This window comes from Lissotriton helveticus, chromosome 4_1 (assembly GCF_964261635.1).
Source record: "Lissotriton helveticus chromosome 4_1, aLisHel1.1, whole genome shotgun sequence".
Taxonomy (NCBI): Eukaryota; Metazoa; Chordata; class Amphibia; order Caudata; family Salamandridae; genus Lissotriton; species Lissotriton helveticus.
Genome location: NC_136063.1, coordinates 1,091,564,415 through 1,091,586,846, shown reverse-complemented (window position 1 = coordinate 1,091,586,846; position 22,432 = coordinate 1,091,564,415). Strand labels below are relative to the sequence as shown.

At 46.3% G+C, this 22,432-nt stretch overlaps 1 protein-coding gene across 3 annotated transcripts in view; it reads left to right on the top strand.

Moving 5' to 3' along the window:
- Nucleotides 1-22,432, top strand: part of TEX10 (testis expressed 10) — a 576,299-nt gene that overhangs the window by 316,429 nt on the left and 237,438 nt on the right. For all 3 annotated transcript variants that reach the window (XM_078687684.1, XM_078687682.1, XM_078687685.1), the window contains exon 8: nt 5,258-5,435. In XM_078687684.1, the coding sequence (XP_078543810.1) occupies nt 5,258-5,435 (178 nt within the window). The remainder of the gene's footprint in view (nt 1-5,257; nt 5,436-22,432) is intronic.

The following is a 22,432-nucleotide window of genomic DNA, read 5'->3' as shown; positions in this document are numbered from 1 at the left end:
AGTGTGGCCTCTGAACTTTGGTGCAAAAGGTGCTCGGGCTGGGGCTTCAAGCACCCCTATGCACAACTTCTGGATACATCGGGAAATAGGTGCAGCGTGCAAAATACAGGATGTCCAGGAGTTCCTGATCCACGTCTCTCGTGTCCGCTACAGGTCTCAGCTTTGCTGGGAGCGCAGGTAAGCATCAGAGATGTCTGGAAGTCCGTGTCCTGAGTCGCAGATTCTTCGGGATCCAGCGGGAACCTCGAAAATGCAGACCGGCAGAGATGAAGTTGGTGCCTGTTTGAACAGGGTGGTCACTCATTGACCACAAGGGAGATTTTTTCCATCTTCCAGTCGATATGGAATGTCGAAGGTCCAAGACATATGTTGCAGAGTTTCGTCCAGGTTAATCTGAACTCCTAGGGACTGGGGTTCTACACTTATAGGAAGTTTAGAGGTTGGACTAACTCTAAGGTCCTTCCTACGGGTGGACCTGGGGAGGGGGTGGTTACACCCCTTCCCCTTTGTCCAGTTTTGCGCCAGAGCCGAGGCTGAGCACCCCATCAACTGGTTTGAACTGGGAAATGCATGGAGCACCTTGTGTGCCCCTGGCAGTGTCTGAAAAGCATTCACTGAATGCAACCCACCCTGCCCCAATACACTAAAGCCTGTCTGGGGTGGTGCTAGCACCTCCCTGGACAGGAAATCTATTGTCCAGGCCTACCCTGCCGGAGTTTCGTCTAGCAGCAGGAGGGCAGACTTGTCTGTGGCAGCAGCATCCATTTTGTGATGCTGGGGCTCTGTTTAACTTTAACTAGGTTTACCAGTAACTACATGGCTTCTCCCTCTAGAAGGGTGGAATGCTACCAGTATTCCAAAGTGTTTGACACCTTACACGACATGTTTTGATAAAGCCAAACCAAAGTTAGCATTAACCGCAAGGATTATAATGCACTTGAGTATATGGTATGGCTATATCATAGAACAGCTATAAGGAGATGGTTCCGAAAGCTGCAGAAGGGCTCAGCTCATGCTAGGGCACCCTCTCACACAAAACCAAGCTATATCTCTATCTCTATCTCTATCTCTTCTATCTCTTCTATCTCCTCTATCCGGGGTGGCACAATACATGATGCAGCCCCTGGGAGGCCCAAGGTGCACCTATGCCCTGGGTACCTGAAGTAGCATATACACAAGGGTGACCCAGTAACCAATCTGGTATGTACCTAAAGAACATGGAGTCCATTTTATAGAGAAAGCAGATAGACTGGGGCCCTGAATAGCAGGGTCCCAGTCCAACTAAGTCGAAAACCAGCAAAACACCAGGCAACACCTAGGGCATGGAGACTGAAGAGAGTCCCCTCACCAAGGCCATGTCACTGCAAATTGCAGGCCTTACAAACCACTATATCTTTGGTGTGGGCAAATGTGCATGGACAAAAATGCCCCTGCAAAATTTGTCGATTCTTAAATCTTGTAAGTGCCAGGGAAACCATAAATAGTTCATGGGCTGGAACCTCGACAACTCTAGTTCCCTAGCACCATAATTGCTTCACTGAACCCAGGAGTGTTTGGTACCAAACCTTTCCTCTTAATAATCCCACACTTATGCCAGTATTGGATTTATTAAAACATGTACTCAGAAGGCACCTTGGAGGAAGTCCCCTGAAAACCTACCAACCCTGGGGTGGTCTCTGACTGGCTTTAGGCAGCCTGCCACCACAAGACATGTTTCTGAGCCCCTGTTTCGAGAGCCCCTGCTCTCTGAGACCAGAAACCAAGCACGTTCTGGGTAGACATGTAACACCTCCTTCCCCAGGATGAGCACAGTGCTGAGAGAGAAAAGCTTCAAATGCCTTGCTGCCTTTGTAATGCAATCCCAGCCTCTGCTGCTAGCAGCAGATGGCAGACCCAATTCAAACCCCCACTTTTGGCGGCTTAACTGTCTGGGAAGCTTGGTAAGGATAGGAGGTTTGCCCCAGTTCGCCTACTCCACCCCTCAGGTGTTGGAAATGAAGTAAAGCAAGCACACTTTTCAGTGCCCACCATCTTGGAGATGGCGGGACTTATCCAGTAAGTACTAGGGCTAAGCTCCCTCCCACACAAGGGTGGTATAATAATGGCTGTAGAAACCACAGGTAAGAAACCCATTGGTCCCTACCTGTTACTGCCCTGTAACACCACTAAATCTAGTTTTTAGGTGGCTTCCCCAGACTGCGAAATGAGATCTATGATGACCTACGAAGCCTGAACAACAAAGAACCGCACCAGCACAAGAGAAGAAAAACCAGTGACTAACTCTGCGCTAGCTCTCCCGGCCTGTCTGCTGCCTTTCACCTCCGCTACAAAAAGATGACTCTTCTTGTTGGCCCAGCAAAGACCAAAATCGTGGGAGGACTGCCTGCCTTCAACAAAGACTCTAAAACTCCTATGGACAGTGGACCTGTCCAAGAAGAAACACATCCCAAAGCTCAAGAACTCTGCCATAAGAACCCCAAAATCGCCTCCGGTACGACCTCTGCACCCGATGCCCATTACCCGAGTCCAAGTGGCCCACTGGTCCTGCGAAGGTTCCCCAGCACTTCTGAGCCCGAGTTTACCGTGGGCTGACCCCTGCCAGACTCCTCCTCGACCCTCTGCCTCAACTTGAAGACTCCCCTTGGCGGCGACCTGCCTGCCCGCCTAAGGACACCCTGTAGGAAGCTGGGTCTGTATATACTATACCAAAATGAGGTATAGTGCGCATAGAGTCCAGTGGAACCCCAAAGGTCGGCAGATGTAAAAGTAGATAACACTATTAGTGGTAGTGTGGGCGAGCAGTAAGGCTTTATCTGAGGGTTGTGTTAAGCATTTGTTGTACACACACAGGCAACAAATGATGTCGCACACTCCGACTGAACTCCAACCAATTTGTTTGTATCAAATATTATTTAGTTATTTTATTTCTAGAACCAAGCCTGGTGCAGGGAAGTGAAATAATACTTTGCAAAATCTTATGCAGTGATTTACAGTTGAATGCAGGTTCAAATGCAGTTGGTTGAGTTACAGGTAAGTCACTTACTTTTGCTAATCAGTGTGATATGCCTAGATATCACACTGAGACATTTCCTAGACAAAGGGTAAGTAATTAAGTTTTTACAGTTATGCAGTTTTTCAATGTTTTGTACAAACCAACTCCACACTTAAAAGAATTTTCATGGAAAAGCAGTCAATGCAATCCTATGGTAGGAAATTAAGTTAACGATTTGCAGGTAAGTACTTATTTGTTGAAGTTCGTATTCCTAGGTTAGACCCAGGGTTGAGGGTGCACTCTCAGAACACTCTCTGCGGCACCAGGGTGCAGAGTGCTGAGGCCCAATGTTACCATTGGGGGATAAAGGGCCTCCAGTTGGTGGCTGTTCACGAGGCAAGGGTGGCCACAGCTCTCTTCCTCATTTGGTTTTCCTGCCGATTCTCTAACCCAAAGTGGGAGTCGGAACTGGTGGGAGCTAGTTGCTGGATGCAGCAATGGGTTGGAGTAGCTCACAAAGGCGGCAAGCCTTTAAAGCTTCACCTTCGTGGACCCTGCCCATCCTGGGGTGGAGGCTTGGCTTCTTGTCCCAGGATGTGCATTGTTTCAGCAGCAGGCTCTCGACCCAGAGGTCAAGAAACATGTCTGGTGGTGGCAGCTGGCGATCAGCCACTCGGCCAGGATGCAAATGTTAGGTAGTATTTCAGGGGGCATCTCTAAGATGCCCTTTGAGTGCATTTTTCATTAAACCCCACACTGGCATCAGTGTGGGTTTAATGTGCTGAGACGTTTGATACCAAACTTTCCAGTTTTCAGTAATGTCATTATGGGGATGTGGAGTTCGTAATGACAAACTCCCAGCACCATATACTGTTAATGGCATTACTGCACGTAAAATGTCTAAGAATTGGTTTAGACACTGAAGGGGTATAGGGCTCATTCATCTGTACCCACACCACTGATATAGTGCACCCAGCTATAAGGGTGGCTGACCTATGCCAGGGTAGTGAATAATAAGAATGGCACGCAGGTATGTGTTCCATGTCGACTCTTTACTTTGCTCTGCACCAAAACACTCAGCCTGCAAAGGCAGTGTGTGTGTGTTAAGGTAAAGGACCTCTAAGGGTGGCACAATAAGTACTGCAGCCCTTAGCGACTTTTTCAGGTCACAGGACCCCTGGTACCTAGGGTACCTTTCAAGGGACTTGCATGTCGTCCGAAAAGTGCCAATTTGGGAGTACGCAGTACCGTTTTTAGGGGAAGAATTTGGGCCCTGGGTTTCTGGTTGGCAGGAAGCCAGGGCACATTCAGTCAAAGAGCATAAACATCAGGCAAAAAGTGTGGGGCAACAATGCACAAAGGGGCACTTTACTATACTTATACTAATCAGAGAGTTCTGGAACTCAAAGACCTGTGCAAAGCATGGAAACTTGTCATGGGTCCTAAGCCCACAAAAGCCCATCTCCAGCAGTTGCTGGCAGCGAATGACATTTCCCCTACTACGTAAGAGGTAATGAGTCCGCAGAGGTAGAGGATGGAGACTTTGACTCCTTCACCCCTCAGATGGTAACACTACTGGGAGTAACTCCAGCAGTGTCCCAGATGAGGTAGGTACTGGAGATGCAGATATTCAGAAACTGGTCAGGAGAATAAATCTAGAAGCTAAAGTCTTGGCCATAGAAAAAGAAAATACTGACATGGGCCTAGGTCCCATATCTCGTGGTATTTATACCACATTCATGATTTCACAGATTAATAATTTTACCTAATCTGGAGAGAATTGAACCTGCTGCATGAACGTGTTTAACAGTAATAACCACAACCACTTGAGGAAATTCCTCCTGTCTTTGGCTTTGTAAAAAGAAGAACAGCAAGCAGTTCAAAATGTTGCACAACACTAAAACGTCTTTATAAAAACATACAGCTTAAATAATTCTTTATTGAACCGCTTTGGTTTTTGACCTAACACACGTGTATTGGAACATTGGTTTGAACATTTAATGTTAAAAAGGAGAATCTAAGACCTTAACCGTTAGGCCACAAGGAATTCCTACTGAAATCAACTAAGCCTGTGGGAATCACGCTACCTTACCTGCGCATCCAGCTGGCAAAAATGTACTCTGTGATGATAAATCAGTAAGTTCACAAATTAAATGCAATTGAAGTTAAGATTGTATTTATGCATTTTTAAAGACGCTAAATGCTTGCTGATTCAGATCACAATTACGGAACAACAAATTAATCTGTCTACGTTTATTGTTTCAGATCCACATGATGGTATCCTTGTGCTTCTGCCAGCCGAGTCACAGAAGTGTTTAGTGCAGCTTTTGTATTTTCTGCCATGCATGCCAACAAATCTACTTGCTTGTCTTAATCGCTGCTGTATCATGGGGAGACTATCATCAAGTACAGCCACTGCCATTGTTGGGATACTGCATACTAGGTATTGTGTTTTATTTTTGCTTTTAAAGGTTTAATGGTAAGATGGCTTGCAGTGAACATAGTTCACAGCTGTTTCGATAAAATACCCTAGTTATGCTTTTGCTAAGCAGATGAGCCCATTGAAACTTTTTAAATGTATGAAGCACTTTGCAGCAATTCCAAGCGGCATCTGATACTGTATTTACCCTGTTAGCACTCTGATCCTTCACTAACTTTCTTATTTATATTTGCAAGTAAACTTGGATAGATTCTCATTTCCTGCTTTCTGAATTTCCGACATGCAGCCAGTTTTTCATTATAAGAACTATCCAGCCGGATGGAAAACTGTTGTTATATCTGCCAGCATGGCTCCCATGAAATTCCTTACTTGCTCTATGCATGATTTAAATTAGCAAAAACAAACACTATTTCTCTCTATTCCATACCATTATTCTCTTTTGCCCAGGACTCTTCAGACTTAGTTGCTCACTCTCATTGAGTTTCTATCTGAGCTGAAAAACACACAAGATGATAGACAGAATGTTGCACATTGGCAAAACATTCACCCCCAGTCACAGATCTGGGTTTAATCCATCGATATTTTGCTCACCACGCCACCCCAGTTCAGACATGGCCATATGCAAATCAGTCTTGACCCTGTGCCTCATGGGAACAGTCCAGCCCGAACTGCCAAGCCATTTCTTCCCTGGACCGGAATCAAGCATCCTAGGACCGGTTTCTGGCTATCAGCCGTCTTCAGTCAGGATAGTTTGACTCCAGTGGCGGAGTGAGCATGGGACACACGTCTGGGCATACCCTTCCCACATAGGGCGAACAGCAAAACACACAAGATGATGGACGGAATGTTGCACATTGGCAAAACATTCACCCCCAGTCCCAGATCTGGGTTTAATCCATTGTTAGGATGCTTGATTCCCATCCAGGGAAGACATGGCTTGGCAGTTTGGGCTGGACTGTTCCCATGAGGCACAGGGTCAAGACTGATTTGCATATGGCCATGTCTGAACTGGGGTGGCTTGGTGAGCAAAATAACGATGGATTAGACCCAGATCTGTGACTGGGGGTGAATGTTTTGCCATTGTGCAACATTCCGTCCATCATCTTGTGTGTTTTGCTGTTCGCCCTATGTGGGAAGGGTATGCCCAGACGTGGGTCCCGTGCTCACTACACCACTGGAGTCAAACTATCCTAGCTGAAGACGGCTGATAGCCTGAAACCGGTCCTAGGATGCTTTATTCCCGTCCAGGGAAGACATGGCTTGGCAGTTCGGGCTGGACTGTTCCCATGAGGCACAGGGTCAAGGCTGATTTGCATATGGCCATGTCTGAACTGGGGTGGCTTGGTGAGCAAAATAACGATGGATTTAACCCAGATCTGTGACTGGGGGTGAATGTTTTGCCATTGTGCAACTTTCCGTCCATCATCTTGTGTGTTTTGCTGTTCACCCTATGAGGGAATGGTATACCCATCCGTGGGTCCCGTGCTCACTATGCCACTGGAGTCAAGCTATCCTGGCTGAAGACGGCTGATAGCCTGAAACCGGTCCTAGGATGCTTGATTCCCGTCCAGAGAAGACATGGCTTGGCAGTTCGGACTGGACTGTTCCCATGAGGCACAGGGTCAAGACTGATTTGCATATGGCCATGTCTGAACTGGGGTGGCTTGTTGAGCAAGAAACAATGGATTAAACCCAGATCTGTGACTGGGGGTGAATGTGTTGCCATTGTGCAACATTCCGTCCATCATCAGCCCCTAGGGCACGTTCCACTCGCAAGCTAGGGGCCACTATGGCCTTTTTGGGAAACATTCCCGTAGTTGACATTTGCAAAGCTGCAACATGATTAGGCTGTCCGGTTTTAGGTTTAAACCTATAATAACTGATACAACCCCACCGAATGGGAAATAGCCCTCACCAGTGTAAACATAAATACACTGAAAAAACACCTGCACAACAACAAACTAAATGCCATTCAAAGAAAGGAAAAGGACAGGGAAGACATGGCTTGGCAGTTCGGGCTGGACTGTTCCCATGAGTCACAGGGTCAGACTGATTTGCATATAGCCATGTCTGAACTGCGGTGGCAGAGTGGGCTAAAGAACTGTGATGGATTAAACCCAGATCAGTTGACTGGGGGTGAGTGTTTGTATTGTCAACGCTCCATCCATCATTTCCTTTGGTTTTTCTTTGTTCTAGGATATAGCCATACCATATACTCTTGTGCATTATCATCCTCGCGGTTAAATGCTAACTCTGCTTTGGCTTTATCAAAACATGTCGTGTAAGGTGTCATACGCTTTGGAATACTACCCCCCTCGCCAGTTCTGGCGACGGGGGTAGCATTCCACCCTGCTAGAGGGAGAAGACATGTTGTTCCTACTAATCCCGGTTAAAGTTAACCAGAGCCTCAGCATCACAAAATGGATGCTGCTGCCACAGACACAAGTCTGACCTCCTGCTGCTGGGAGTCCTTCCAGCGAGGGAGGCTTGGACAATAGGTTTCCTGTCTTGGGTGGTGCTAGCACCACCCCAGACAGGCTATAGTGTATTGGGGCAGGGAGGGCTGAATGAAATGAGACACTGCCTGGGACACACAAGGTGTCCCATGCATACTCCAGTTCAAACCGGTGCTGGGGCACTCCAGCCCCAGCTCTGGCACGAAACTGGACAAAGGGAAAGGGGTGTAACCACCCCCTTCCCTGGTCCCACCCATAGGAGGGACCTAGCAGGTAATCCAGCCCCTAGATTTGGTATATAGGTAGGAGCTGAGTCCCAAGACTTTAGATTTGATCCTGACTGAAACTTGAAACGAAACTCTGGACCTTCGACGTTCTACTTGAAGATAGAATACTGAAGAATCTCCCTTGTGGTCAAGGAGTGACCACCCTGCTCAAGCAGACACCATAAATCGATCAACGGTTTGCTTTGTCGTCGCTCCCGCCGGAGCCCGAACACAGAGCCTGACAAGACCCGGACTTCCAGACTTCCTTCAGCCCGATCCACAGCAAAGCTGAGACTCGTGGAGGCGACGCGAGACGTGGGACCGGCCATCTTGGAAAGCCAGCGAATTGCTTTCCGTGCAACTTCTGAGGCACCCTCGAAGTTATGCATTGGGGATTGAGAAGCCCCAGCCCGAGCATCATCTGCACCAAAGATCATCCCTCCACACTCCACGAGTGCTGCGTGGGGCCCTTTTGCATTTTCCTGCTAGACGCGTCTGTCCGGTCACTTGCCCGTTGGCTAGTGGCCTCTGTGACGACGAACCTTTGAATTTCCACCGCTGGCCTGGTTGCTCCAGTCTGGCCCTTGCTTCCCTGAAAAGGAGAAGCCCATCAGACCTTGCTGGTCTGATTAAGAAGCCATCTTCGATTCCTGCGTGGGTTGCCTTAGCCAAGGCTTGTTGACTCCAATCCGGAAGTCGACAGCGGGATCCTTCGTGGGACAGTCCGTGCCCAGCTCCTGGTCGTCGTCGACACCCCCTGGTCCACGTGGCTGCAGAGACCAGCTTCAAGACATCACCTGATTGCTTCACGACATCGCCTGGTTCCTTCCTGGTTCCTTCCTGGTCACTGGCTAGTGACCCAGACTCTGTCCCCTCTGCTTTCAGCTACTCTTCATCCTCGATCTGCCCTTGCATCCAACTGGACACTTCTCTCCTGGTCGCCTGCAGCATCTTTCTCCAAGGCTCCATAGGATTCAGCGACGAAACCCGACACACATTGACACCTATGCACCCGCTTCCTGTGGGTGAGGTAACGCGAATACTCCGGTGCTCCTGTGGGTATTAACTATCCTAGTGTCCTAGTTTCAAGTAGCTTTCTCCTAGTCCATCCGGAAGTGACCTAAAAGAACTCGTTTCCAATTCTTTCGTTCCCATTCTAACTCTATGGTAACCTGCGTGTGTGTAACGACACTGCACACGCCTCCCGTGGGCCTCCTACTTCCTATCCTTTGGTAGTACAGTGTAGCCCCAGCGATGCCCTAGGCCTGTCCTTTGTTTGTGACGTGGTTCTTATACCACTATTTTAATATATGGTTTGAAGTGCCCCTAGGGCTCTACTGTATTTTGTGCAACTTATTGTATGATAATTAAGTATCTTATGTGCTTGTGCCTCTGACCTCATAAAGAGTTCAGAGGGGTTGTGTTAGAAATAAATACATATATATATTATATATAACCTGTGTGGTGTCCTTTCACTTGGTATTAAAGGGGTTACATATGGTTAAACAGCTGGCTTCACATGCCCTCTTGAGTTTAGCCTAAGACTGCTTTGTCCATGCTACCACTAGGATAGCTGGTCTATAAGGTTGACTATATAACCATCGCCATAGGGTTGTTTGGACTGATACAGGGTGCCCACTAGAATAGTGGACATCACATATCAGGCCAACTTCTCACAGTGCTCACCATACCTCCCTTTGGTATAGTATATACAGAGCCAGCTGGATATACAACTTTGCATTTGTTGGACTACTTAGTTACAACCTGATCACAAACCAGAACACTTAAATTGTCTTTAGAATTCTGATTTTTCAAATTTGCATTTTTGCAAAATTTCAAAGTCTCGATAGGGCCTTGGTTAAGTTTCTTAGAATTTTAGAAAAAAAAGTCACTGTAGCTAGGGTTAGAGGGGTTAGACTTTTTTTCAAAAATGTCTCAATACAAGAACCCAGCTGTTAGTTAAAATAACCACAATGTCATAGAGGACATGGGTGAGGAGCTTGACCCAACCCCTTACCTTCACTTGTCTTTCAAGGAGGTTAGGTCCCTATGCAAAGTTAAAAACATAACCATGGGGTCCCATTCCACCAAACAAAACCTCCAGGAGCTGTTGGCTGGGTATGCTAAGGACCACCCATCTGAAACCGGTGAAGACCAGTCAGATGAGGAAGAAAAGGAGGAGGAGTACCTGGTAGATCAACCTCCCCCTACTTCTTAGGGAGAAAAGGCCCTGACTCCAATAATCAACCTCTCAGTACCTAGATGCCACACAGGTGGATCAGGTACCATTGAGGGCAGCCTCAATGAGGAGGACCGCCTTTTAGCAAGGTTGGCCAAAAGACTGGATTTAGAGATCAGATTGCTGTCTCTAGAGAGAGGGAGAGCAGAGAAGGCCCTAGCACCCAACAATTGTGGCAGCAATTTATTCAAGGATAAAGAGCATTCTTATGATCCTAAAATCCCAAAAGGGATTGTCCTTATATATGAAGAGTGATGATATACCAAAATAGTTCGCAGCCTTTGAGAGGACTTGGGAAATGATGAAAGTGAAGAAGTCACACTGGGGGCACTCCTTTGGGAACTGTTCTCTGGTAACTGCAGCGACAGACTCCTGACCCTTTCTGGTGCAGATGTTGGGTTTTATGACCCCATGAAGAGAACTCTGATTGAGGGATTTGGACTCAAAACTGAGGAATATAGAATTAGATTAAGGGGGGGGCTCACAAAACCAATCCTGGATTGACTTTGTGGACTACTCAGTTAAAACACTCGATGGTTGGTTAACTGAACACAATGTGCATGATTTCAAAGGACTTTACAATCTGTTTTTGAAAGAACATATTTTAAGTAATTGCACTAATGAAAAGTTACATCAGCATTTGGTAGGTCTAATTTCTCTCCAAGAATTGGGAAAGAAGGCAGACCACTGGGTCAAGACAAGGGTGATAAAAACAACCACTAGAGGTAACCAAAAGAAAGGGGTTACAAAACCTCCCCAGGGGAAAGGTGGTGAGAATCCCCAAGATAAAAAGCCTGAGTCTTCTAAAGGGCCCCAAAAACCTGCACAAGGGGGTGGGTCCAAAAACTCTTACCAGTCTAATAATAGGTACAGGGGAAAGAACTTTGATCCTTTAAAGGCCTGGTGTAAGAACTGTAAGAAGTTGGGACTCTTAACTGGAGATGCTGCTTGCCCAAACAAAAAGGCCTCTAGTCCTACTACAGCTACTCCTTGTGTAGCAAGTCTCCAGATAGGATCAACAGTGTGCCAAGAGCAAATCGGGTTGCACACTGAAGCAGTTTAGTTTCAGTAGGGGAAGTTGAGTTTGCCACTGTGGCTGGGTGGACACCCAACTTAAAGAAGTATTTACAATACCCTTGGATTAATGGCACTAGGATAGAAGCTCTGAGGGATACAGGTGCCAGTGTCACTATGTTGAGAGATACACTGGTTTTCCCTGGGCAATACCTGATTGGGAGAACTTACCCAGTCACCAATGCTGACAGTGTTACCACTAACCATGCAATGGTTATGGTGGCATTAGACGGGGCGAGTTTACTGGCCTGAAATAGGTAGTGGTTTCTCCAAAACTACCAGCTGCATGTCTACTTGGCAATGACCTGGAAAGAAGTGTTTGGAGCCTGAAAGTAAGGTCCAACCTTCCAAGAGAAAAGGTAAACAGACTGGGTTACCAGCTCCTGTACAGCAGAAGGATCAAGATCCCTCTCCTCAGGGAGAGAACTTGGACACCCCAGAGGGAACTGAGCCCATAGAGCTTGATCCTTAGCAGGCTGAAATCTTAGGCCTTGAGGGACTCTCAAGGGAAGAGCTGTTCCTTGGACAGCAGGACTGTCCAACTCTTGAAAGCCTGAGGCAGCAAGCTGTTGCACAGGAAAAGGGAGATGTCAGTGGTACCCACAGAGTTTAATGGGAAGAGGGACTACTGTACACTGAGACCGGAGACTCCCAAACCTGGAGCCACTAGGAGAGTGGTAGTGACTCAGCAGTGCAGGGAGTTTCTCCTAACTTAAGCTCATGATATCCCCTTAGCTGGGCATCTGGGCTAAACCGAGACTTGGTACAGGCTAGTTATCCACTTTTACTGGCTCCAGATGTCTCAGAAGGTGAATGAGTTTGTCAGCTCTTGTGTCACCTGTCAAGCCAGTGGCAAGACCGGTAACTACCTAAAGGCTCCCTTAATCCCACTACCAGTAGTTGTAGTTCCCTTTGAAAGGGTAGGTGTGGACATAGTAGTCCCACTTGAACCTCCCATAGCATCAGGAAACACATTCTTTCTAGTGGTAGTGGATCATTCCACTAGGTATCCTGAGGCAATTCCCGTTAGGACTACTACAGCTCCTGCAGTAGCTAAGGCCCTCATTGGTGTCTTCACCAGGGTAGGCTTTCCTAAGGAGGTGGTTTCAGGCAGAGGTTCCAACTTACTATCTGCTTACCTAAAACACATGTTGAAAGAGTTGGAGTGCAGTGCAAGTTTACTACACCCTGTCACCCACAAACCAATGGCCATGTTCAGAGATTTAACAAGACATTGAAAGGCATGATTATTGGGCCCCCTAAAAAAATCAAAAGGAGATGGGATGTCCTCTTACCATGCCTGCTTTTCGCTTACAGGCAGATGCCACAGAAGGGAGTAGGGTTTCCCTCCTTTGAACTTCTGTTCAGCCATTGTGTGCGTGGACCACACTGTCCTGTAATAGAGGGTTGGGAGAAGCCTCTCCAAGGACTCAATTAAGATATTGTGGACTATGTACTTGGCCTAAGGTCTAGAAGGGCTGAGTACATGGAAAAGGCGTCCAAAGATCTTGAGGCAAGTCAGGAGCCTCAGAAGCACTGGTGTGACCAAAAAGCTGCACTGGTTGAATTTCAACATGGGCAAAAGGTGTTGGTTTTGGAGCCAGTGCCAACAAGGGCCCTCCAGGACAGATGGAGCAACCCTTACCCTATCCTAAAAAAGAGTGAGGTCACCTACATGGTTGACCTGGGCACAAGCAGGACACCCAAAAGGTTATCCATGTGAACCGCCTTAAGCTCTTCCATGACTGGGCTGACATCACCATGCTGATGGTGACTGATGAGGATCAGGAGACCGAGAGTGAACCTCTCCCCGACCTCCTCTCATATAGCCCAAAAGATGTCAGTGGATGGAGTTGTCTTTTCAGACACCCTCTCTGCCCAACAGCGGGCTGATTGCAAGCAAGTCTTGCAGCAGTATGCAAAGCTCTTTTCCTTGACCAGTGGTGAGCCAAACTGGTGCACCCATGATGTGGACACTGGTGACAGTTCACCTGTCAAAAACAAAATCTAACGACAGTCTGGTCAAGGAAAGCATCAGAGCTGAAGTCAGTAAGATGCTGGAGTTAGGTTATTGAACCCTCTGAGAGCCCACTGGGTCAGCCCAGTAGTTCTAGTCCCCATACCTCATCCACAGGGTGGAAAAAGCGAAATTAGGTTCTGTGTGAACTATAGAGGGCTCAACTCGGTCACCAAGACAGATGCTCACCCTGTCTCAAGAGCAGATGAATTGATAGACAAACTAGGTGCAGCCACATTTCTAAGTACCTTTGACCTAACTGCAGGGTACTGGCAAATTGGCATGGCCCCAGGAGCAAAAGAAAGACCGCATTCGCCAGTTTACTGTTATGCCCCTTGGTTTAGAGAGTGCCCCTGCTACCTTCCAGAGGTTGGTGAACCACGTCCTTGCTGGATTGGAGTCCTTTAGGGCAGTTTATCTAGATGATATTGCTGCCTTTAGCTCCACCTGGCAGGATCACCTGATCCACCTTTGGAAGGTTTTAAATGCCCTGCAAACTGTAGGCCTAACCATCAAGGCATCCAAATGCCAGATAGGGCAGGGAACTGTGGTATGCTTGGGCCACCTTGTTGGTGGAGGCCAGGTACAACCCTTACAGCCCAAAATCCAGGCCATCCAGGACTGGGCAGCTCCGACAACCCAGACCCCAGTCAGGGCATTCCTTGGCTTGACTGGGAACTACAGGAGGTGTGTGAAAGGATACAGGTCCATTGAGGCTCCTCTCACAGAACTTCCCTCCAAGAAGATGCCCAAAAAGGTCAACTGGATAGTTAGTTGTCAAAAGGCTTTGACACCCTGAAAGAGGCTATGTGCTCAGCACCAATTCTCAAAGCTCCAGGCTATGACAAGCAGTTCATTGTGCAGACTGATGCCACTGAGCTAGGAATAGGAGCGGTCCTATCCCAGACCAATGATGAAGGCCAAGACCAACCTGTTGCTTTTTTAAGCAGAAGGCTTCTCCCCCGGGAGCTGCGTTGGAGTGTAATTGAGAGGGAGGCCTTTGCTGTGGTTTGGTCCCTGAAGAAGCTGAGACAAATACTTGTTTGGTACTCACTTCCTAGTTCAAACTGATCACAGACCTCTCAGATGGCTAATGCAGATGAAAGGGGAAAATCCTAAACTGTTGAGGTGGTCCATCTCCCTACAGGGAATGGACTTTGTAGTGGAACGCAGACCTGGGACTGCCCATGGCAATGCAGATGGACTTTCCAGGTTCTTCCACTTAGAACATGAAGACTCTCTAGGGAAAGGTTAGTCTCATCCTTTGGTTTGGGGAGGTGGGGGGGGGGCTTGTGCGAGAAAGTGCCCTCTTTCTGCATGGTTGCCCCCACTTTTTGTTGAATCGCTTATTTGCTTTGACTGAGTGTGCCCTGGGCTCCTGCTAATCAGGTACCCAGGGCCTATGTTTTTTCCCTAAAACTGCATTAGCCAAACCCAATTGGCATCTTTGGCTAGTAAATGGTACCACAGGTACCCAGGGCACTGTGACCAGAGAAGGCCTCTAAGGGCTGCAGCACTTGTTGTTCCACCCCTAGAGGCCCTGTACCATCACACTCACACACTGCCTTTGCCGGGTGAGTGTTTTGGTGCAGAACAAAGTGAAGAGCCGACATGGCACACATCTCTGTGTGCCATGCCTACAATCTGCATTGATCAGTCACCCCTCTAGCTGTGTGTACTATACCATTGATGAGGGTACAGGTGCATGAGCCCTGTACCCCCACAGTGTCTAAGTCCATTCTTAGACATTGTAAGTACAGTGCTGCCAGTACGAGTATATGGTGCTCGGAGTTTGTCATTACGAACTCCACAGCACCATAATAGCTACACTGAAAACTGAGAAGTTTGTTATCAAGCTTATCAGCACATTAAACCCACACTGATGCCAGTGTGGGATATAATGGAAAATGCATACAGAGGGCATCTTAGAGATGCCGCCTGAAAACAAATCTACCACTAGTGTCCAGGCTGAGTGGCTGCTTTCAGCTGCCACCAACAGACATGTTTCTGGACCCCTGGGTCGGGAGCCTGCTGCTTTCTGGGGCCTGAAACAATGCACATCCTGGGACGAGGTGCCTAGCCTCCTCCCCCAGGATGGTCAGGGTTCACAAAGGGGAAGCTTCAAAGGCTTGCCGCCTTTGTGAGCTTCCACACCCACTTGCTGCTTTCAGCAACTGGTCCCCACTGGTTCTGACCCCCACTTTGGGCGAGAGAACCGTCGGGAAAGACAAGGAAGAGCGGTGTGCCCACCAACTTCACCCCTCAGGTGGGTGAGGCGAGGTGAAGCACAACTCTCATTCCCCGGCATCTTGCAGATGGGTGGACTCTGCCAACCAGGGACAGTCTCATGCCCCCCTCCCACTGGAGTGTGGCATAATTGGGGGGTACCCACCCCAGGGAAAGGACCCATTGGTCCCTACCTTTTACCTACCTGTAACACCCCTAAATCTAGTATTTAGGGCACCCCTGAACCTTGCTTCCTCAGACAAGAAGAAACTACATGAGAAGGACCGAACAGCCGTGCAGAAGCTAACAAGAGGAAGACGCCCACTGACTTTGCACCAGCCCTACCGGCCTGTCTCTACCTCGGACCTGCTCCTGCTAAATCCCAGCGTGTTCTGCAGTCAGCAACCTCGAAAACCCTGGAGGACCTGCCTGCCTTCAACCTCAAAGACTGTGTCTTCCATGAACACTGGATTTGTTCATCTGCAACCTCTGGTTCTGGCCGGACACCGCTGATCCTCCCCCCCGCAGCACCCGCCGTCAACGGCCTGAGCTCGAGTGGGCAAACACCACAAAGAGGTCCCCCCGGCGATCCTAACCCAAGATCTGGCAACCCCTGACCTACCTCAAGCCTCCAGCCCACACCTGCAGCCTAAATCCCGAAGGTCCTCCCAACTGCGGCCAGGAGCTGGTAAGAAGTCCGTCCTTAAAAGGCACCCCTGCACCGACGGCCTTCGGTGGCCAGAAAGACGGTGCCTAACCAACCCCCAACTTTTCAACTTACCTCTCGAAGTGATGGTCACACCCAGAAGACCTTTGTCCCCAAGCCTGCAGTGCCTTTGCAAACCGGAGGCTCCCCATTGCCAACAGGGCGTCCGTCGTCGAAACAGCACCCTGCACCCATCCGCCCTAGTGCCGATGAGGGTGCACCTTTGGTGATACTTTGTTTCCCCATTTGCCCTGAGCTAAAGTCTAGGAGCTTTGCTCCCACAACTAAGTGGCCTGCTCGCCAGCAGCCACCAACCGGAGGCCCCCTACCCCCTTTGGATAACACAGGGCCTCAGCAATCTGCACTAGTGCCGCTGAGGGTGCACCTAGAGTGCATCCTTAACCCTGGGGGATCCCCGAGCCTACTTCCAGAACCTCAACTCCCTCTACCAAATACTTACCTCAAAACCGATAACACTATTTTTCTCCATTGAATAGCATTGACTGTTTTTCTTGGAAAAGTTTTGAAGTGTGGAGTTTGAAAACCTAAAGAAATTCTTTAAAATTGTTCTATGTAACCAAAACGATTTTACTTACCTGTTTACAGGAAATGTTCCAGAGTAGTATCCAGGTATAGTAGTCGGAGTAAGAAAAGTAAGCTAAAAAGTAACTTACGTGGTATTTTACTAAAAAAGCCCATTCAAGTCTATGTACTGTATTTACGAAGTATTGCATTTCTCTGCAACCATCCTGTAAGTCAAAACAAAGTGCATATACATTTACAATTTAAACGTTTTACAAACTACATTACCTACAGTAAAGTATGTATTTCCTGCCTGTACCCAGCTTGCTTGGTTCTAGAAAATAAAATAACTAAAAGAATATTTTCATACAAAAACAATTGGTCTGAAGTTCAGTGAGTGTGTGAAATCATTTGCTGACCGAGTATGTACAACAAATGCCTAACACTGTCCCCTGATACTGCCTTACTGCGCGACTACACTACCACAAATAGAGAGTGAGGTGCTATCATATCTCTGCCTACCTTTGGGGTTTCACGGGCCTCACGTTGGTATAGTATATACAAAGACCGCTTCCTAAACACACCTACTGTCCAATGCTAAAACATTGCTTGGTAAGACAGATTTTATTTGCCATTGATGTACAGGAAGTAGATTAAAATCACTCTTCTTTCCTTCTAAAATATCTGGGATTAGCTGCAAAACTAAGTGAAACATTGATGGTAGTATGCACCCTCAAGAGTGTGGAATAAAAAAATAAATAATTTGAGCAAGGGATAAAGCACCACAGAAATGTACTTTTTTCTATGAATCTACTTGTTCCACTCACTCCTTAATGCAATTGGATGATCTGCCACATTCTTCCGAACAAAATTAACTCTTATAGTAATTATGATAAAGCCAAGACATTTCTACTGCAAAAAATGTCCAGGTTGGAGGGAGTTTAAGGCGAATCTTCATGTACGCTAGTGCATTTTAGAGAAAATATTTGTTTTTCTGTTGATGCTGTACTGTGGAGCTGTTCCATTATAAGTGGAACCTGCAAAATACTGGTCATAGGCTGAAATAGGTGCAATATTACACTCGTTCATGACTATTAATTAAACCTGTGACCATAAAATGTGGATACTCTGCTATGAGTGAACAAACTACTGTGCTTTCCTTTTAGAACTCTAATCCTAACCTTCAGGGATACATACATGTGTCTGCAGTAAATGAAAACGTCACTAATTTTCTAACTTGAATTAATACTTGAGAACTGCAAGGTCAGCGTGAATTTGTGCAGTCTTTTCAAACCCACTTAACTATCTCAAGGAGTAGAACCAGTGAACTGCAGATGATGCATCAAATCATCACATATATACAGGAGTATTGGAAATCTGACTTGCCTGTAGGTTCACCCTAGAATTATTTTTCCCTTTGCACAACCCAGTTTTTGGTGGCAATAGAACTCTGTGCACGTTCCCCTTTTAACAAGTAGGATATGCTTGTGCTCTTCCTTTCAACATAATGAAATTGATATACACCTGATTGCCATTTTTACCTTACCTAGAAGTTCCTAGTAGATGACACCAAGTTAATCCAAGGGCCTGTAAATTAAATATCAAAAGTGTACTGCAGCACCCATTTTGCCATCCACTACACTGTCAATGTAAACAGGACTGCAGACTTGCCACCTGTAGGCTGGCTGTACAGGATATAACTGTAAATTTAACTTGAAACACTGGGAGGCAATATTAAATACTAATACTGTATCTACGGTATGGGACTAGCTAGAAGAATAATTGTAATTAAACAGCTATTAGTTATTAAAACAAATTCAATAGTGATATCAGATTTATTTTAGATATTGCAGAAATGTAACTTCTTGAAAGTTATCTTTGTCCTGCCTGATTTCCTGGAGGCTAAATCTGCATTTTTTTCTTTAACTTCTGCCAGACAGTAATTGGCATGTGAATAGGCATGAATGAGCTGTGAACTTGCTCCCTGAACCAAAAAATAGGCTGACTTCAGTGGGCAGAGATGACCCATTGGAACCTGACAGAATATGCAGGGGAGCTGGGAGGATCCTTGTTGACGTTTGTGTTAAGCCTGCTTGAATGTCACATCCTGTTTAAATATCACATCCTGCTTAACTGGTTTACTGGAGTTTTTCGTAATCCTCTTGGGGCACACTTCAGATAGACCTCCCCTATTACAAGTAAATGTAAGCAGACACTTTAATACGACCCTTTTTTTCCCCCCCAAACCAGTCACACCCCAATCTCAGTAGGCCTCTTCTTGACCTTAGTGTGTCAGCCTGTTTGACAGATCTGATGGGCTTTCATTTAACATTGGGGTGCACGTCCAACGGACGAAGACCGGATACCAAAACAATCCTTGTTTATCCCATGTCTGGTGCTGATAAATTAACTTTGTTGTGCCAGACGTTTGTCTATGAAGTCTAGTGTTTACAGGCACTGCCTAAAACAGTTTTTTGTGATGTGGGAGGACACAAGGGTTACCATAGTGCAATCTCCCGTGCAAAAGCACAACTCTTAAAGCCCAGATTTAACATTGCTGAAGACTTCACCCATCTTGAAAATATTCCAAGTGGGTAGAGTTAGCCCTGGGAGCTTTTACCTGTTTGGTTAAGGTGTTCCAGGGGTCTTTCTGTCCCACTAGATTGTGCCAGATGGAAATGTGACTTCTCCATGCATTCTCTTCCGAACACTCCTGGACTTGAGGAAGATCAGAAGGGGACTGAACCACTCTCTGCAATTTGGGTAGATCCTTGGAGGACTGGGCCTGCTCCTTATTTTACCCAGGATAAAGAAGTGCACTCAAAGGGTCATAAAGCTGACCTTTTAAAACTACAGGGACACAACAAGCTAGAAGAGGTATTTTCTCCAAATGCCTGGCTTGCAAGTGGCAGCTGGATCTGGACTGCACCCTGTTATTGGCTCCGCCTTGCCTCCTGTAAGTCACTAGGGACCTCCACTGAGGTCCTGGTGAGTTTTGCAGTGCACCCTGTGGTGGTTTGGGACTTGAAGAACTAAGTTAGAAGTAATAATCTTTTGTTCATTGGTACCTCATGGGTGTATGCAACACCCTCTGTATCATGGTCCGCATAAAAATTCCTCTTAGGTCCTGTGCTACTGTATCTTTGACTATCATTAGTGCTTTCTCCTCCTTGGCACTATTGTTAACTATGGTTCCAATTATTGGATGTCTGTCATTTTTGTGTCATTTTGTTCATTACATTTTACTCTATTTTTTCTCATTGTTTTGGGATTTTGATTGTTTTGCATTTCAACTTTATTACTGTTATTGTACTGTTTACACATTGCCCCTAAGTTAAGCCTGTCTGCACTGTCCAATAGCCAACAGGTGGGTGAGCTCAAATTTATTTAGTGACTTTAGTGGTTCACCCTGACAAGCATTGTGATTATGTACTGTACTTCCCCCCCTCTACTTATAACCCAATTTCACACAGTGAGGCATCTCTCACATGCTAACTAATCGAGAACTTCTTTTACCTTCTTTTAAAAATGTTTGTACTCTTCTCCTTGCTTTGTTGGGTTGTTAGGGTTCTTATACAGTGCAATTGTTAATTCATTGCTTTGCACTCTTTTGACAACATTTCGCTTTACCTGCTGCTTTTAAAAGAACTGCATGCATGCTGATAAAAGGACGTGAGGTAGATTATTTTTTTAGAAAGCAGCTGCTTTTAATCTGGTAAATAAAAAAGTATTATACCTCTATATAGGAAACACAGCCTAGTGGCAGTTTCAGAGTGCAAACACCATAAACGCACACTCCTCCCCTACAAAAAAAAAAAGAGTGAACTGCATGTACTTTCTATCTACTGATATGGAAGGTTTTCATTTAGCTAAAATAGACTGGATAAGTTATAAATAGATGGCAAATATAACACAAACATATCAGACTACTTATGTAAGTCTGAAAGGGAAGTCTTGTGCAATTCTAGTACACACCTTGCAGACACACATCACTGCACACATACCACAGTACACACATGCGCAAATACACACCCGTAAACAGTGACACACTTCAGGAGGCACATCCTATTGCCAAACATAGTGACGCTCTCCTGGAGGTACACACACAGCAGAGGGTGACAACCCTGCAGATGTTCACACAAACTCTGCAGAGCAAGAGAGAAGCTCTCTACCCCTTCCCCTCTCTACTCGCTCTCCCTGTGCTCACTGCTGTCCCTCTAAGAAGGTACTACCTCTCAGTCTAATATAACTGACTAACTGCAGGGCAATTGTAACTAAGTTACTAAAAAAATTTCAGTCTGAGAGGTAGGTAATTAAGTCGGATATAAAAGGCGCAGAGGTGTCTCTAAAAGGACGTGGCCAAAGGAGCACAACTAGAAACCCTTTCTCAGAGGCATGACCTATCTTATTAAGGGTGTAGTTTTAAACACACAAACTAATATCCTGTGCTTCGCGCTATGCTACCTGAACAGTATTTGGGGGACTCCTGCCATATTTCACAATAACAAACGTATACCTAAAACAAGCCTGACCTATTTTGCCTTGCCAGTGCTTGTTTGCACAATCAAGTAAAAACAATCATTTTGTAGTGAATAAGGAAGATTAAAAATGTTTCAATTCTAAAAATATGTTACTGTGAATGAACCATTACTAGCTTCTCTGGAAGGGGTTAGTAGAGGTATTTGGAAGGCCTCACTCCTGAACCCTGCTATCACTGGTTTCCTCTGCAGTTTCACTGTTAGAAATGTGTGCCCTTATTCTCCCTACATAGTTCTGCAGTCCTCCATCTACATATCTCACTCATCTGTTTAGCACGTCTTTTCACTTTCTCCTGCACTTACTCTTCTCTCCACTTCACCCGCTCCTCACACACACACAACCCACCCAATCTCCTGTAAGCACTACATTTTCTTTTTCTTTGTGCCTACCGACTTGGCAAAACAAATTTCTTGCCTGGCCCAAACCTTACTTTTCAATTTTTTATATATGACCCCTAAGATAGGCTCTGAAGATTGATAGGACAGGGTGCATTATTTTTAAAATGTAGGTGATCTCTTCCTAAAGTTTCACATGTCCTCGCAGTGAAAAATTACCAAAATCATTTTTTACTGTAACAAGGCTATCACATAGACTAATACTGGGTTACCTTATAACCCTTAATAAGTGATAATTTCAGTTTGGGAGCAGGTAGAGCAATACCTATTCAATGTATTTGATTTGTAATTTAATGGTAAAGTCAGATTCTAAATTACTATTCTGAAAATCCCACTTTTAGAAAGGGGAAGGGTGTTCTTTAGTAAGCCATATGGCCTGGGGGGAGGAGGGGGTTGTACTGAACCATTCCAGAACTTCAACCTGAGGACTGTGCCAACCCCCTTCCTCACATCTTAAGCTGTCTGTCCTGTCACTAGCAAATGCTTGATACTTGGTCCTGCCTGGCCTTTATCGCTAAAAAAGTGCCACCATCAGAACCCCTCATCAGAACACTCCTGGA